The sequence below is a fragment of the Tachyglossus aculeatus genome, chromosome 23 (assembly GCF_015852505.1).
Source record: "Tachyglossus aculeatus isolate mTacAcu1 chromosome 23, mTacAcu1.pri, whole genome shotgun sequence".
NCBI classification, from domain to species: Eukaryota; Metazoa; Chordata; class Mammalia; order Monotremata; family Tachyglossidae; genus Tachyglossus; species Tachyglossus aculeatus.
In genome coordinates, this window is record NC_052088.1 from 27605343 (window position 1) to 27624550 (window position 19208).

Here is a 19208-nt window from a genome sequence, read left to right on the forward strand (position 1 = left end):
ACCATGCCAGAAATTCCCTGTTCATCCAGGGTAGCAGCTGAGATAACTGTGGCAGATCAGTGAATTCCCTCCTCTTTTCCCCATTTACCAATCAGTGGTATTTATTGAGCACTTACTATATGCAGAACACTGTTTTAAGTGCTTGGAAACGTACAACAGAATTAGCAGAAACATTCCCAGCCCATAATAAGCTACCATCTCCTTTCCTTCCCATTCAACCCTTAAAATTGTTCTTGGCTGGGTTGTTGCATTTGCTACTTGCATATTTTCTAACAGCTTCAACTTCATGACTCCAGATGGAAACTGTCCCATTAGTGGATTTGGGCTGGGACTCGGCACCTTTCTACTGAGAAGTCCAGGCAGGGATTTCCACCTGCCAAGTGAAAACCTTTATCAAGACAAACTTGGCCAATTTTATGTTTCCAGTTAAAGCTATAAGATCTGCAGCCAGTAAGCTGGAGAAGTCCAGATGGAAGGAAGACATGTACATTGGCAAGGACACAGTAGTTTTGAGGTCACAGCAGATAAGGGCAGAGAGTGGTCTTCATTCCACAATATAGAGTTTCACCCCTGCTGTTAAGTAGCCACCAAGCTGAAAAGTATTTGTTCAGGTTTATTTGCAAAAAGTGATGTAATTGTTTTCAGTTTAGACTTAAAACCAATTACCTCTGCTTCTGATTCATGAGGTCCAATACATAATTTTAAGGAAAGCATTAGAGCACCAATTGTCTCCACCTGTTGCAGCCAAATCAAGAATCTAAAATGCATTCAATAGCCAATACTACGTCGTACCAGTAAGAGGAGGAAGTTACCGAGAACAGCAGGTTTTGCATGATTAGTGTCAGGAGATATTCTCCACTCTGCTTCTAAAAATTTTAGACATCCTTTAGAAATACCTCACAGTGCCCTCAGGCTGTTCATTCTCTTATGTGCCATATCTCTAATCTTTACTTGCCAAAACAGCACTTGCAAAAAACAAAACACCTCTATTGATGGACATTTGGAAAAAATAAATCCGTATTTTTTCCTTCCACAATGACTTGGAATAATGAAATGAGACTGGACAATGGCAAACAAACCTCTCTCTTTGCAAAGCCCAGTTTCATATGGCTGCCCTCCAGGCACTGCAGAGGAAAAAACCGACAGTCTCACCAGTCATACCCATTCCTTCCCCACTGACAGCCAATGCATCAAGCACACAGAGTCCTTACTCCCCAGGTAGATCTTCATATGCAGCAGGGGTAAGGCAAAGAAACCCAATTAGGTGATCAATTCTATAATAAATGAAGATTAAAGTCTATGAATGAGCCTCGTTATAATTCCTCCCCAAGACACCCTTGGGAATCTTTGTTATACAAGTCTCTGCTGCAGGCCTAAGCCAAGCAGTAGTATAACTGTAGACAATTGCTATCCTCCCCCTCTCAAGTCTATAATCTTGACAGTTCTCTAAAAAAAAGCAGTGTTGCCTAATGGATAGAGCGTGGGCCTGGAAGTTAGAAGGACCTCATTCATGGCTCTGCCACTTGTGGCTGCATGACCTTGGGCAAGTCATTTAACTCTTCTGTGCCTCAGTTACCTCCTCTGCAAAATAGGGATTTAGACTATGAGCCCCATGTGGTCCGCGGCCTGCATCCAACCTGACTAGCTTGTACCTACCCCAGTGCTCATTATAGGGCCTGGCACATAGTAAGTGTTTAACAAATACCATGAAAAAACATTTTATTCAACACACATACCCAGTGCTTGGCACATAGTCAGTGTTTAACAAATGCCATTGTTATTATTCTGTCACCAAATCCTGTCAGTTCTACCTTCACACCGCTAAAATGTGCCCTTCTCTCATACATCCATCTCTGAATCAAATAAAAACTCCTTACCATCAGCTTTAGTCACTTTGTCCCCTCCTACCTTACCTCAGTGATCTCTTCCTATGGTCCAGCCCACACAATTTGAGCAACAACCTGCTCATAATACCTTGATCTCAATGATCTTGCCACTTTCTATGTCCTCCCTCTGCCTGAACACCCCTCCCCAATATGTACAACAACTCTCCCCACCTTCAAAGCCTTACTAAAATCCCACCTCCTCCAATCACCCTTTCCCAAATAAGCCCTCTTTTCCAGTCATCACTTGGATCTGTATCCTTTGGCCACTTGGTATTCACTTCACCCTCAGCATTTATGGGCATAACTAATTAACTTATATTGATGCCTGCTTCCCCCTCTGGACAATAAGCTCCTTTTTATGGTATTTACTAAGCACTATTTGCCAGGACTGTACTAAGTGTTGGGTTAGAGACAAGCTAATCAGGCTGGATACAGTCTATGTCCCACTTGGGGCTCACATTCTTAATCTCCATTTTATAGATGAAGTAACAGGCGTAGAGAAGTGAAGTGCCTTGCCCAAGGTCTAAGGGCAGACAGGTGGCAGAGCCAGGACTAGAAGTCAGGTCCTTCCAGCTCCCAGGCCCATGCCCTCTCCCCTATGCAATACTGCTTCGCTCAATAAATACAATTGAATGAATGTATGAATGCTTCATTTTTACCAACTCTTTTTGAATTGTACACTCCCAAGCACTTAGTTCAGTGCCCTGCAAACAGTAAGTAATCAAATACCATTGGTCGATCTTCAATTTAGCGTCCTTTTGGCAAGATGGAGGAACAAGCATCTTAGAGCATTAAGCACGGGCCTGGGTTCTAATCCCAGCTCCACCACAAGTCTGCTGTGTGACCTTGGGCAAGTCACTTTGCTTCTCTGGGCCTCCGTTACCCCATCTGTCAAATGGAGATGAAGACTGATTTGCTTATGTACCCCAGCACTTAGAACAGTTCTTGGTAGTCATAATAGCACTTAGATACCATAATTATTATTGGGCCTCAACTCTGCTAATTCAAGGAATGCTTGCCTTTAAGGACAGGTGGCCCCCTCAATCCTTATAAGGACTGAAAGCAGCATGGCTTAGTGGAAAGAGCACAATCTTGAGAGTCAGAGGTCATGGGTTCTAATCCCAGCTCCACCACCTGTCTGCTGTGTGATCTTGGGCAAGTCACCCAACTTCTCTGTGCCTCAGTTACCTCATCTATAAAATAGGGATTAAGACAGTGAACCCCATGTGGGACAACCTGATTGCCTTGTATCTACTTCAGCACTTAGAACAGTGCTTGGCACATAGTAAGCACTTAAATACCATCATTATTATTATTATTATTAAATCTTGTTCTTCCCATTGTCAGGGCTCTCAGGTAAGATTTCTTTTCACTTGGGTTGGGTAGCAATCATGTTCTATTCCTAAGTGGCATTCTGCACCAACATTATCTTTATCCAGAGTATTTTCTTGATCATCATCATCAGTGATGATGAGTTTATTGAGTGGTTACTGAATAACACTGGAGGAGAGGCAGTGTGGTCTAGGGTATAGAGCAAAGAATGAGGAATCAGGAGCCCTATGAATTCCAGTGCTGCCACTGACCTCCCTTTGACTTGATTTCCTCATCTGCAAAAAAAGAGAAGATATTGCTCTCCTTGCTCTTAGATTGTGAACTCCAGTAAGGCAGAGTCTGTGTCCCATCTCATTATCTTGCAGCTACACCCAAGGCTTGGTGCAAAGTAGTGCTTAATAATAGTGTACAAGTTAATATTAGTGTTTGGAAGCATACAGAAAGTGTAGGAGACAGTACCTCATGGAGTTTAACATTATATTTCTTTGTACAGTGCTTATGCATACACAAAAACAGACAGGCCCTCTATGAGCTTGACCTATTTAACTTTTGAGGTAAAGCAGTGGTTTTTGTTGAGCATTTACCATGGGCAGGTTACTATATTAAGTGTTTGGGAGAGTCCAACACAGCAGAATTAGCAAACCCATTCCCTGCCAATAACAAACTTACTGTCTAGAGGACAAGAGGTATTAATATGAATGAGTAATGCATAATATATAATTTAAAGATGTACAAAAGGGCTGTGGGGTTAGGGTAAATATCAAGTGTCCAAAGGTCCTAGCTGCAAGTGCATAGAGAAGGTAAGTGTAAATAACCTCAACAATGTAAGACATCTCAACATGTATCCTCCTAGTGCAAGTGATGACAGTGAGAGAGAGCTCGAAAGGAAACCTTAAGCTCTGCCTTCACAGGGAAAGTCACCTGCACAGCTTACAGGTCGGGACAGAAGTGCACACAGTAAGTGCTCAAATAGCACCAATGATGTCATTTTAAAAAATACAAGTGTAGTACCACCCTGAACAACTCTATGATCAAACAGTTTAATAGCAAAGTGGTTAAATCCTAGACATACAACAAAACACAATACTATTTGGTGAAGGTTTTCATTTTGAGCAGTGACAGAGTCGTTTTGCCTTCCAGTCTCAAAATAATAGTGCTCACCTGCTAGTTTCTTGGCTGGGGAAGCTTCAACGATTATGCTAGGGATAGTTTTGATCTACTGCAACTATCGTTACACATTAAAAACAAAACTACCAGAGGCAGCCTCTTTTGTAGCTTCTTTGTAGGTTTTGGACAACTGGACACCCTGTTGGCCAGAATTCCAGAAGTTTAGCTTCCAGACTAAATGGAGCCTGGATTTGCTATTAAAGAATATCGACGGACACACCTGGAATCCCAATGTGGCTTCAGGCAACCCAGTGGCACAGCTGACATGTCAGGGAATCGTTTTCATAGGCATGATGCCTTTAGAAGATCGGGGTTCTGGACATTTCTAAACAAATTCGTTTGCCCTACGAGGTTCATCAAGATTCTAAGACTACTTCATGATGGCATCAGAACCAAAAGGCATCCCTCTGTCAATGAAGTAAGGCAGGGATGTGTAGCACCTCTGGTCCTGCTCTATTTATTCAATGCAGCAATGCTGAAGATGCGAAAAGAGCAATAACACCTGGATGCAAGAATTACATACAGTTCTTCACCTCTAATTCCAATTCACCTGGAAAGCAGCATTGACTAATGGAAAAGAGCCAATCAATGGTATTTATTGAGCACTTACTTTGTAGAGCACTCCTATGTGCTTGGGAGAGTACAATAACAGAATTAGTGGACAAGCTCCCTGCCTATTAAGAGCTTACAGTCTAGAGAGCACAGGCCTGGGAGCCAGAAGACCTGGGTTCTAATCCTGGCTCTGTCACCTGTCCGCTGTATGACTTGGTCGCTTAACTTCTGTGTCACATTTACCACATCTATAAAATGAAGATTAAGACTGTGAGCCCTATGTGGGACAGGGACTGTGTCCCTGATCATCTATCTACCCCAGCTCTTTCATAGTAAGCATTTAAATATACCTATAAAACACTTTGTTTTTCAAAGTCCTGGAAATAGTCACTCAAATATTACTGTATGCAGATGACCATACCCTAGAAGTCAACACCCAAGATGACATCATAGGGTTATTTGCTTAACTACAGCTATAGTAAGGTAAGGGTAATTAAAAAAAAAAAAACAGCTTGAGTTTCTACTTACTTGAAGAGGCACTCCAGCACTGGATACCTGTATTTGTTTTCCACTGACTCTCCCTGCAGCAAGATTTGGATGTCAGGAAATGCAATACTGATGCATATTCCTACAAATATTTGCTGCTCAAAATGTAAAGCAGCCTGTTTTGAGCAGTAGGAGGCTTTACAAAAACATCAAACAGGAAGCAGGATGATGAGTTAGAAATATTTGCATGGCTAAGCAAATGCAAATTCCTAAAGCAGAAAAAGGTCTGAAAATTTCATCTTTGCTAGGTCGAGGTAAGATTTGCTTTCTGCAATATCACCTTGTTCTAAAATAGTAGCAATTCTAGGCTTCACAATATTAAAAATTAGTTATAAAAAACTTGGAGCTTTACAAAATGGAGCCTAAAAGAGCAAACAGAGCTTGGGTGAAACTATAGTAAAGGACTGGAATTATGAGAGTCTGAACATTGAGTTTGTTTTTTGCTTTGTTTAAAAAAAAAAGTTATCAGTGATACTGGTTTTTTTTCGAGAGAGCAAGCTGGTAATTTTCCTATCCATTAGTGCTGGAAATACTGGGTGGAGGCAGGGGAATACAGTCAATCTACCAGAAGTGCCCAGAGACCAAATGCCAGATCATTGCTTATCAGTTTGCTTTCTTGGAATACTCCAGTAGGAGAAAAGACAGTGCTTTGCACATAGTAAGCGCTTAATAAATGCCATCATTATTATTAAAAGAATGATGAGGGTTGAAAGAATGGACTATGATGAACTGAAAAGGAAGAGAGACAAGAAAGGAAGCCAACTGGCTGGGGAGGGGGGGGGGGGTCGGGGGGAGAATAATTCAGGAAATGGATCTACTAAATCTGTGAGCAGCAGCTCTGTCCCGGTGGTATGTCTTACATGAAAGCCAGTGATCTATACACTGGAAAGGCCTCAAAAGCCTCTAGCACCACCCCACTATCCAGCATGGTCCCATCAATCCCCAAAACAGAACTCTATCATTTTCCTTTCAGATGTAGCACCTCAACCTTTAAAGTCTGTAAATCCTTCCCAATACCTAACAATCCCTTCCGGCATGAGTCCTTCCACTTTCATCCACTATTCCCTCATCAGTGACATGGCTTATCAAGGCCCCATTAATCCTTCCTGTATAACTAGCCTGGATTCCTTCACTCTCTTAAGCCTATCATTAACTTCTGGGGGTCTTTCCACTAGCCACCTCCAATATTCACTGCACCCAGAATAGATCCCACACTACTATAAATCTTGTCTGAACAATACAGAAAGATACACTTGGTAACAGGGGTGGCAAAGAAATGGAGAAAGAATTAAGTGAAAATTTTGCTATGCATTTCAGACCATATATAATGCTGGACATTGTTTTAGAGGCAACACAGCTTAGTGGAAAGAGCATGGGCCTCAGAGTCAGTGGACCTACTTTCTAATCCTAGCTCTGCCAAATGCTTTCAGTATGACCTTGGCCATGTCACTTAACTCATCCGTGCCTCAGTTCTCCTGCTCTCCCTCTTATTTTGATCCTTATGTGGGACCGGGACTGTGTCCAATATAATAATAATAATAATAGTATTTGTTAAGCGCTCACTGTGTTCCAGGCAGTATACTAAGTGCTGGGGTGGATTGGACATAGTCCCTGTCCCATGTGGGGCTCCTAGTCTCAAACCCCATTTTACAGATGAGGGAACTGAAGCACAGAGAATTAAAGTGACTGGCCCAAGGTCACACAGCAGACAAGTGGTGGAACTGGGAGTAGAACCCATGATTTGTATCCACTCCAGTGCTTAGAGCAGAGTTTAACACATAGTAACTGAATATCATTTTTTTAAAACCCCACTATTAAAACAGGATTGTCCAACTATCCAGGTCTGCACTTTGCAGAAGACTAAAATACTGGGGTGGAATAATCATAATAAAAAAAAATTATTAAGCACTAGATGCCAAGCACTGGGGCAGATACAAGATAAATCAGGTTGGACAGTTCTGGTCCCATACTGGGTCACAGACTAAGTAGGAGGGAATAGGATTTAATCCTCAAGATATCCACGCACATTTGCAAGGAGACCCATGCACGTAGACTCCCCTGGCCCGGGAAGAGTTTCCCACTGCCTTGTAATGGTTTTAAAGTCGGCAGATAGAAGGTCTGACTTTACATCCATTAATCATATTGTAAATGGTGAATTTGCTTGGAATTCCTTGGATTGAGAAGCAGCATGGGCTAGTGGAGAGAGAAAGGGCCTGGGAATCAGAGTTCTAATCCTGCTTCTACTTGTCTGCTGTGTGACCCTGAGAAAGTCATTTCATGTCTGGGTGCCTCAGTTACCTCATCTGTAAAATGGGGATTAAAACTGAGCCCCATGTGGGTCAGGGACTGTGTCCAACCTGGCAAGCTTGTATCAACTCCACACTTATTAGAGTGCCTAGTACATAGTAAGCACTTAAATATCATTAAATAAAAGGTTCATGGATGAGTTCAGTGTATAGAGAGGGAAGAATGCCCTCTTGTCCTTATAGTTATCCATATCATTCATGTTTGCTTGCTATTAACACTACTGCCTGGACTCAATGAGCTTATGGTCCACTATGACTTCCAGATCTTTCAGTCTCTTGGTGAAGAGAAAGATCTTTCCCACTGTGATCTGAGCAGGTGATTTTCCCCTCTGTCTTGTCCTGCTCTCGCCCAATTAAATTTAATCCTGGTGACAGCTTCCCCTTCTTGAGCCTCTCCAAATCACTTGGAATTCCAGTTCTGTGATCTGGACTGCTAACAGCTGAGTTTTCATTAGCAACTTCACATAGGGGTGCAGCTACTTATTTATTGAGCACTTCATTTTGTTGAACACTATACAAAGCACATGGGAGAGTACAATATAACAGGTGATAGACATGAGTGATCTAGTCTCTTCATGATTGAGAACACTTCAAATGTGTCCCATCTCAGACGATAATATAACTTTTCCATCCCCTAGCACCATTATCATGGTTACCTTTCTCTGGCTTAGTTATATCCCTTTTAAACTGCAGCTACTGGAAACATATGTAGAATTTCATATGTCTCAAATGCCAAGGTAGATCTTGAACCCCATTCCCAGTTGTTATAGTATACAGTGCTTTGCACACAGGAAGTGCTCAAATACAATTGAATTAATTTACGAAGCACTTACTATGTGCCTAGCACTTGGGAAGGTGCCATTTAGGCAGCTGAATCTCTTTCCAGATGTGACTCACAATCTAAGGGGTAGGGCGAGCAGGTATCTCATTTTTACAGATGAGGAAAGTGAGGCATGGCAGGGATCATTCATTCATTCAATCAATCGTATTTATTGAACCCTTACTGTGTGAAGAGCACTGTACTAAGCGCTTGGGAAGTACAAGTTGGCAATATATAGAGACAGTCCCTACCCAACGGGCTCACAGTCTAGAAGGGGGAGACAAACAAAACAAAACGACAGGTGTCAGTACCATCAGAATAAATAGAATTATAGCTATATACACATCACTAATAAAATAGAATAGTAAATATGTACAAGTAAAACAGAGCAATAAATCTGTACAAACAAATACAGGTGCTGTGGGGAGTGGAAGAAGGCAGGGTGGGGGGGATGGGGAGGAGGAGAGGAAAAGGGGGGCTCAGTCTGGGGCTGAGTCAGAATCATGCCCAAGGTCACATGGCTGGCAACTGGCAGAGTCAGAATTAGAACCCAAGTCTTGACACCCAGGCCTATGCTCTTTCCACTAAGCCACACTGCTTTGCACCTATCCAAATATTTGGCTTCCTCAAACCAAGTTCAGCAGATTAGTGAGACACAGGATTTCCTTTCTGTGGAAATGCTGACACCCAAGAGGTCTGTATCTGTACCAAGCCTAAATTTATAAATTTTACTGATTTGTCAGATATACAAGTGAGACTTGGTCTAATTCCCAGGACCAAAACTAGCACCCTTTAATAGTGTGGCTTAATGGAAAGAGCCCGGGCTTGGGAGTCAGAGGTCATGGGTTCGAATCCCTACTCCAAAGTCACACAGCTGACAAGTGGGCAAGTCACTTCACTTCTCTGTGCCTCAGTTCCCCTCATCTGTAAAATGGGGAATAAGACTGTGAGCCCCACGTGGGACAACCTGTTGACTTTGTATCTAGACTAGCACTTATAACAGTGCTTGGCACATAGTGAGCGCTTAAAAACCATCATTATTATTATTATCATTATGAATAGCTGGGATGACATCGATGACCCAGGAAAATCTAAGCCCTAATGGATTTGATTGCTTTGAGAATATTCCGTGTATCATGGGTCAAGATCTGACCGTGCAGTGATACATCCTTGGATTTAGAGCTTTCTGAACATATTAACATCAGTTAATGGTATTTGAACACTTACTGTATGTAGAGTACTATACTAAGTACTTGGGAAAGTCCAGAGTTGGTAGACATTCCCTGCCCTCAACAAGCCTTTGGTCTAGAGAGGGAGACAGACAATCTAAATACATTATGGATATGTACATAAGTGCTGTTGGGCAAATATCAAATGCTTTAAGGGTACAGATCCAAATGCATAAATGACACACAAGGGAGAGGAAGTTAGGGAAAAGGGGGTTTAATTGGAGATGAAACCTTAATAAGGTTTTGAAGGTGGGCAAAGTGGTAATCTGGTATATATATGAAAGAAGTGAGTTCCAGGTCATAAACACAAAAATGACAATAGAGTTATATTTAGGTAAGTTTCAGTCATCTGGGACCCCTGGAAGAAGTTCCTGTAGCCTCAATTTAACTAGCCTATTTATATCTGTCCTTAGCTTTCCAAGAAGATGCTATCGATGGTGAGATCTTTTCCATATACACAAGTATGACTAAGAAACCAATATGCTATGCACAAACAATTCCATGTTGTGGCCTCCCAAAGGCCTTTAAGTAGCTAGTATTGCTAGCTTCACCATTTAGTAGTCATTTGTATTTAAGCAAGGTACTAAGTGCTTGGGAGAATATACTATTGCAATTTTGGTTTTCTGTACTAGAATACTATTAGTATTTGATACTGCCTCTTGATATGAGACTTCCTGAAGTCTACACTAAGAGCAAGTCATCTGAATGCTTCCAGAATGACTGCTGTTTTGCTCTTTCGGTAGTCCAGAGACGACCACATTCGACACCTGTGCTCTGCCACGCCTGATTGTGGAATGGCCCCTTTTCTGGTTACTGTTCAGCCAGACCTCCTTGATGGTAGGTACACTTCTACCTTGAGAAGCAGCGTGGCTCCGTGGAAAGAGCACGGGCTTTGGAGTCAGGGGTCATGGGGTTGAATCCCGGCTCTGCCAATTGTCAGCTGTGTGACTTTGGGCAAGTCATTTAACTTCTCTGGGCCTCAGTTCCCTCATCTGTAAAATGGGGATTAAGACTGTGATCCCCCGTGGGACAACCTGATCTCCTTGTAAGCGCCCCAGCGCTTGGAACAGTGCTTTGCACATTGTAAGTGCTTAATAAATGTCATCATCATTATTATTAGTACCTACCTGTAGACTCAGTAGGGGCATGTTAGGACAGCAGAGTCTGAGGGCATAGGCCTCCTTAGGATTTAAACATCTCCCACCCAGGCAGCCTGAAAAAGGGTGGGTTACCAAGGGAGACACTATCAAACCTGATTATCTTGTATCTACCCCCAGCACTTAATGCTTGGCACATAGTAAGTGCTTAACAGATACCACAATCATTATTTGCCACCCTAGCCAACCACTGAGGTGTTCTCAACATGTACTCCTAGAAGCAGAAGCAGCCAGCTTTGGGCACTGGCAGAACTAATGCATCTTTTCAAGAGGATGGGCACTTTAACAATAATAATAATAATAATATTTATTAACACTAATGCACTAAGGTACAAGCTAAGTGCTGGGCTAGATACAAGATAATCAGATTGGACACAGTCCCTGTTCCACAAAGGGATCTGTTGGAAGGGAGATCACATTTTATTCCCTTTCAACAGATGATAAAACAGGCATAGAGAGGTTAAGTGATTTGTCCAAGTTCACATAGCAAGAGGCAGAGTCAGGACTGGAACTTGGGGCTCCTGACTTCCAATCCCATGCTCTTTCCAAACCTCTCCTTGTACCCTCCCCCACACACCCCCCATCCACCCCACTTTTATGGCATTGAAATCTAATCTTGGAAATTAATCACAGGGATTATCATCACTGAAATGGTGATTACTCCTAATGCAGTCATCCTGCTCTAATGATGCCAATACTAGTTAATCAACAGTATTTGAGCACAGGGAATTGTACAATAGAGTAAGCAGACATGATCCCTGCCTACGAGCAAGTTACAATCAAGTAGAGATAAGAACTAGGTTATTTAATGAACACATACTATGTATCAAACACTGTAATAATAATAATAATGGCATTTATTAAGTGCTTACTATGTGCAAAGCACTGTTCTAAGCGCTGGGGAGGTTACAAGGTGATCAGGTTGTCCCACGGGGGGCTCACAGTCTTAATCCCCATTTTGCAGATGAAGCATACTATCCTCAATAGTAGTAATAATAATAATTATTATATTTAATTACATAAGCACTGGGATCAAAACAAGGTAATTAGGTCAAACATCTCAGTTCTATTGGACACTAAATCTCAGGGAAAGGAGAGAAGTTATCTTACTCCTGTTTTACAGATAAGGAAACTGAGGTACTGAAAAGTGACTTGCTTAAGGTCACAGCAAACAAGTGTAGCTGGGTATGAAAACCAAGGTCAGGCATGAAAATAGAAATATGGGGCTTTTGAATAGATTGTTCTTTCTTGTAGGATTTACCTCTGTAAACTTCCAATTCACATTTCCCAAGGCCCCATATTCACTTACACTATGAACTACAGAGAATCAAACCATAGTGGAGTCTGGGCCACCACCTTCTCCAGCAAGACGTGTGATTAACTTATTTCCCAAAGAGAATGAAAGTTTGCTGTTTATCATGTGTCTCCATTGTTATTGCCAATTTGCCTTGCTTGCCAAGATATGAAGCTAACAGGAAATGTTATAATTACAATGGGGTTTATGCTTATAATTAGCAGTTAAACCTGAAAATTAAATACAATGAATTCCTTGATCTTGCTTGTAAATTTTATATGAGAATCATTATTTCCACACCCAAGCCTCATCACCACCCCAGAAAAAAGCAGAAAGTTTCCAGGAAATTTAAGACATCAGCGTGGAATAACTTTGGATAAAAATAAAGACTGTGGGATTTGTTAAGTGTTTATTTTGTATCAAGAACTGGGCTGGATACAAGACAGTCGGGCCAGGCATAATCCCTGTCCCACATGGCGATCACAGTTTAAAGAAAAGAAAGTGCAGGTATCATATCCACATTTTTTGATGAGGAAACAGGAACAAAAGTGAATTACCCAAGGTCACATGGCAAGCAAGTGGTGGATCTGGGATTGGAACCCAAGTCTCCCCATTCCAAGCGCCTTCCATTAGGTCACTAGAACCTCATTCCACTAGTGAATGAACACATTGTGGAGTTTAGTGTTGGAAAGAGAGGCCACAACTTGAACACAACTTCACTAAATGGGACGCATGAGAAGAATGGAAGGTAGTAGGATACTGACAGTTGGTGAATGAGGAGCTGAAGTAGGGCAGTTGGAAAGGCATAAAGGTTGCAGTAAAACACAGGCTCAGAAGATGGTGAGTGACAGCTGAAAACAAGCTCTAACAGACCAGTATGGGGTACTTCAACCCAGAAAGGAGGTTTTCAATAATGACGGTATTTGCTAATAAGCACTTTGTATCAAACAAGCAAATATCACTGATTGGTATTTATTGAGTGCTTATCGTGTGCACAGCACTGCACTAAGTGCTTCGGAGAATACAGCTCATCTTTAAACTGTGAGCTCATTGTGGGCAGGGAATGTATCTGCTTATTGTTATATTATAATCTCCCAAGCACTGAGTAGTTCTCTGCACACAGTAAGCACTCAAATACCACTGACTGGAGTTGGTAGACATTATCTGCCCACGAGGAATTTACAATCTATAGAAGGAGACTACCAATATATAAATTAGATATATGCATAAGTGCTGGGGGGACAGGGGAAAGAAGAATATCAAATGCTTGAAGCATACTGTATCTACCCCAAGTACTGTACTAAGTTCTAGGGTAGATATAAGATAAGAGATTAGAGAAGCAGTGTGGCTCAGTGGAAAGAGCACGGGCTTGGGAGCCAGAGGTCATGGGTTCTAATCCCAGCTCTGCTGCTGGTCAGCTGTGTGACTTTGGGCGAGTCACTTCACTTCTCTGGGCCTCAGTTACCTCATCTGTAAAAGGGGGATGAAGACTGAGCCCAACGTGGGACAACCTGATCACCTTGTATCACCCCCAGCACTTAGAACAGTGCTTTGCACATAGTAAGCACTTAAATGCCATCACCACCATAAAAGGGCCAGACACAGGCTTTGTCCCATATGGGGCTGACAGATTAAGAGGGAGGGTGAAAAAGTGTGGCCTAGAGGATGGGGCACGGGCTTAGCAGTCAGAAGGACCTCGATTCTAATCCAAGCTCTGCCACTTGTCTGCTGGGAGACCTTGGGCAAGTCACTGCACTGTATCTCAGTTACCTCATCTGTAAAATGGGGATTAAACCTGTTAGCCCCATGTGGGACATGGACTGTGTCCAACCTAATTAGCTTGAATCTACCTCAGCACTTGGTACAGTGCCTGGCACACAATAAGGGCTTAATACCATAAAAAACATTATACAAGTGAGCAAACAAATACAGGGAAGTAACTTGGCAAAAATCACAGCAGGCAAATGATGATGTCAGGATTATAACCCAAGTCCTCCAACTCCAAAGGCTGTGCTCTCCCATGTCACCCTGCTCCTTCAGGTTTTTGTAATTGTTCTCATTATTTCCAAACATTTTATTCAATATGATCATGAGAGAAATACTCCAAGTGGCAAACACACCAACATAACCAGGACAGTCTGTGTGTTTATCTATGGTGGAATGGGGCTTTGTCCTGCCTCAGTCACTTCAGTTACATTCATGGTCATTAGGTAAACTTCACCGTCATTGGCATCATACACATGCACACACACCATCAAAGCTCATGCTTTAAGCCTAAATTATACGCTCAAAGTAAGGCTCATGCTCTAAATGAGTTTTTAAACAGTCACAAAAAAAGCCAAGGCAACCCAGCTCATTGTGGGTAGGGAATGTATATACCAACTCTTGTACAGTATAGTGCTTTGCACAGAATAAGCCCTCCAACACCACTGATTGATTTCAAGCTTTTGGCTACAAATGTTTAACTAGTTTAAGAACTCAGAATACTGTAAAAGCCTCCTTCCTGGCCTCTGCTCTTGAGTCAGACCTAAAACTGCCCTTTAGCACATACACTCCACTCCTCTAAAGTCTCCAATAATAATAGTGACATTTATTAAGTGCTTACTATGTGCAAAGCACTGTTCTAAGCGCTGGGAAGGTTACAAGGTGATCGGGTTGCCCCATGGGGGGCTCACAGTCTTAACCCCCATTTTATAGATGAGGTAACTGAGTCACAGAGACATTAAGTGACTTGCCCAAAGTCACATACCTGACAATTGGTGGAGCCGGGATTTGAACCCATGACCTCTGACTCCAAAGCCCGTGCTCTTTCCACTGAGCCACGCTGCTTCTCAATTCAATACAAATACAATACAATAAATACAAATCAACTGTATTTGAGTGCCACCTCCCAAGCCCTTTGTGGGAAGAGTTAGTATCCCAAAATACGAGTACTGGGATCTTCTCATTAAGGGCAGGGCACATACCCACTGCAACCCACTAGCCTTAGATACATTATAATTGTACTTATTGAGCATGTACTATGTGCAGACCACTGTGTTAAGTGTGTGGGAGAGTACAATATAACGTGTATCTAAGGCTTAGTGGGTTGCAGCTTACTTTCAGTGGTGACAACCCTTGCCCTCAAGGCTCTTACAAGTCATCAAGGAAGGCAGGCTCTAAAATTCACAGGAAGAAGAAAAGTAGAAAGAGCGACTATATGCATGAGTTAGTGCTTAAGTAACAGTATGAGTAAGATGACTGAGCCCCCCTTCTTCCTCTTCTCCTCCCCACCCCCTCACCCTCTCACCCTACCTCCTTCCCCTCCCCACAGCACCTGTATACATGTTTGTACACATTTATTACTCTATTTTACTTGTACATATTTACTATTCTATTTATTTTGTTAATGATGTGCATCAGTGCTTAGAACAGTGCTTTGCACATAGTAAGTGCTTAATAAATGCCATCATTATTATTATCTAGCTTATTTCTATTTATTCTGATGACTTGGCACCTGTCCACGTGTCATGTTTTCTGTCTCCCCCTTCTAGACTGTAAGCCCGTTGTTGGATAGGGACCGTCTCTATGTGTTACCAACTTGTACTTCTCAAGTGCTTAGTACAGTGCTCTGCACACAGTAAGCGCTCAATAAATACAATTGAATATTCCCTGCTTCAAGAGATGATGGTGCTTAAATAGGAGTGTTGACCTGGCAACTGTGGATGGTGGGGGAGATTATCAGGATCAGAGTGGTGGGTACAAAACCGGCAGAACCAAAACCAAACTTTTCCCTCATCTCCCACTCCCTTCTGTGTCACCCCTTTGCTCATCCCCCTTCCCAGCCCCACAGCACTTTCGTACATATCTGCAATTTTATTTATCTTTATTGATGTCAGTCTCCCCTACTCTAGACCATAAGCCCATTGTAAGCCAGGAACGGGACATTATTTCTGTATTGTATTCTCCCAAGTTCTCTTTACAGTGCTCTGTATGGAGTCAAAGGACAGAAAAGCAAGCTCTAATAATGTCAGTCTAAACTAGACACCAGAGCATTTGGGGTCTTATAACAGGAGAAGAGTTCAGTTGAGGGCTGCCTGTAGTAGTACCTTCTCCTCTTTGTGCCAAGCAATCTGTACCTTTTTGAAACCTATTGCTAGGTTTTGGGGATATGCTACTGTTCTGTTTTCAGACTATTCCTTGCACAGTCACTTGGATAAGGAATCAGTACTGCACATTTTAGTTGATTTATTCATACCTATTCATTCTGTAGGAAAAAAAAAAACAAGAAATGTAAGAATCTTAGACCCAGGGATAAAGGGAGAGATTCAAGTAGATAAAATATTGGTCAGGTAGACAGTTTACTTCAACAGGTGGTGTTCCTTAAACTGAGTTTAAAAGCTACACTGCATGGAAGCTTTTTTTTAAATGGTATCTAAGTACTTACTACGTACCAGGCACCGTACTACGTGCCTGGGTAGAGACAAACCAAGTAGGTTGGAGAGAGTTCATATCTGACTTGGGACTCATAGTCTTCATTCATTCAATTTTATTTGAGTGCTTACTGTGTGCTCAGCACTGTACTAAGCGCTTGGCAAGTACAAGTTGGCAACATACAGAGACGGTCCCTACCCAACAACGGGCTCACAGTCTGGAAGGGGGGGGACAGACAACAAAACAAAACATGTGGTCAGGTGTCAAGTCATCAGAATAAGTAGAAGCAAATCTAGATGCACATCATTGACAAAATAAATAGAGTAGTAAATACGTACAAGTAATAGAGTAATAAATCTGTACAAACATATATACTGGTGCTGTGGGGAGGGGAAGGAGGTAGGGCGGTGGGGATGGGGAGAGGGAGAGGAAAAAGGGGTGTCAGTCTGGGAAGGCCCCCTGGAGAAGGTGAGCTCTCAGTAGGGCTTTGAAGGGAGGGCTTAATCCCACTTTACCAAAGAAGTAAAGGCTAAATTTCTAAGTTTGCTCTAAACTTCCTCACATACTGCTCCCTAGTCTGGACATCATCATCCAGTCAGGGAACAACTTTAACTTCCCAGTCATCAGGGGAACAAGAAGACTAAAGCTTCCATAGAAGGGAAGGTTTGCTCTAACAACCCTATGGAGAAAGCAGGAATTTCAGACCCAAAGAAATGGAAGCCTAGTATTAAGAAAGGCTAAAATAAATTCCAGATCCCTTTTATTCCCCCCAAATAAAAAAGATTACCTATTAAGTTCTTCTTAACCACATGCACAAACAGAAGCCCAATAATTAGGCACTGAGTCTTTCAAGAATATTGCCGGTGTTACTTGTGTCCTAGAAAAAAAAAAACCCTGGGAGAAATCATATATCATCACAAAAAGAAAAAAATTACATACATACCTGCACCGTGCCCATAGTTAACATTGTGGGTTTCTTAAGATAGCGTTCCTGCGTGTTTTTGAGATCCACTCAAGCCTTCAAAAGCTCCCACCATCCAGGCAGAAAATACTCTCCTCATTGACTGACTATTTCAACATTAAAGATTATAAGTTATTTGGAGCCACAAGTCCAAGAATCTATTTTTTTTAAACCTTCCCCCCCCCCCCCTCCCCTGGAATGAATACCTGTAGTTCTGAGCCTTCTTCTCATAAGGGTTCTCTTTATAGTGTGCCCTTTACCCTCGTCTAATGGGTTTGATCATGTTCAGCTGTGTTCAGGCTGGATCTCGCATTAAGTGGGCACACCTGGAGCCCCAGACCTGTTTAAGTCCTCAAGATGTTAACTAACAGATAGTTGGTCTATCGTGCTATATTACTTTACTCAGAGGCAGCCTTATTGAGAGTGGGGAATTTTCTAATTGCAAGAAGTCCCTAGCCTTCTTTTAATTCTTCCTGATGTTTCTGTGCTGATTGGAAAGGTTTCCTTGACATTTACAAGTGTTTACAGAATCTTATTCAAGAGGATATAGTTTCAACCAAAATACCACTTGATACCAATAATAAGAGGAAAATCTTAAAGAATCAATCTGGTATAAAAGAAAGGACTCACACAGTTTAAGATATTGATCTTTTCATTTCTCAATAAGCTTGATTCTCCCATTTCACTATATCGGGCATGAAAATTGTCCAAAGAAAACCCAAATAAATTATGTTAATAGGCAGAAATTTCTTTAATGAATAACTCTGAGATACTACCAGAAAATATAATCAAGTTAAAGTTTGTCAAATGCTGTATTATGGAATGTATTGGAAGAACTTTATACCATATAAAGCAAAAGAAAATGTAAAGTACAAGATTAAAAGCCAGGAGATTGAAATTCTTCTGATTAATTTGACCATATTCCTCTACCTAAGCCAGTAAAGTCTCTTTAACAAGTATTTTCGGTTAGCTTCTGAGAATCAACATCATCAATATGACAAAGGCCAACCCAAATTGTAATGCTGGAAAATCTTAATAATAATAATTGTGCTATTCGATTAGCACTTACTGTGTGCCAAACACTGCACTGAACACTGGATAGATACAACAATAATAATACAAGATAACCATGTTAGACACAGTCCCAATCCCACATGGGGCTCACAGTCTAAGTAGAAGGGAGAACAAGTATTGAATCCCCTCTTTACAGAGGAGGAAACTGAAGCACAGAGAAGTAAAATAACTTGCAAAAGGCCATTCAGCAGGCAAGTGGCAGAGGCAAGATTAGAATACAGGTCACCTGAATCCCAGGCTCATGTTTCTCTTCACACTGCTTCCCAAGCTTCTTCACCTCTTTTTGTTTCTGTCATAGTGACTTAGGTCTTAAGGTTTATCAGAGTCACCTTGAACATTCCCTCACCCTCTGATTAGCTATTTTCCTTCTTAAAACAACTTTTTTTCATTGTTGTATAAATACTGATGTGACAAATACTTTATTCATGGGGCCATTAAGAAGGAAAGTTAACCGTACAGAATTCCAGATAT

The 19208-nt window shown here is 41.7% G+C and overlaps 1 protein-coding gene across 1 annotated transcript in view; it reads right to left on the reverse strand.

Annotated features, from left to right (window-relative positions):
- The window catches only part of MCTP1 (multiple C2 and transmembrane domain containing 1), a 369964-nt gene extending 352181 nt beyond the window's left edge, over window positions 1–17783 (reverse strand). The window contains exon 1 of the mRNA XM_038765896.1: window positions 17646–17783. Coding sequence (XP_038621824.1) covers window positions 17646–17669 — 24 coding nt within the window. The 5' untranslated portion in view covers window positions 17670–17783. The remainder of the gene's footprint in view (window positions 1–17645) is intronic.
- Window positions 17784–19208: the final 1425 nt, after the last annotated feature.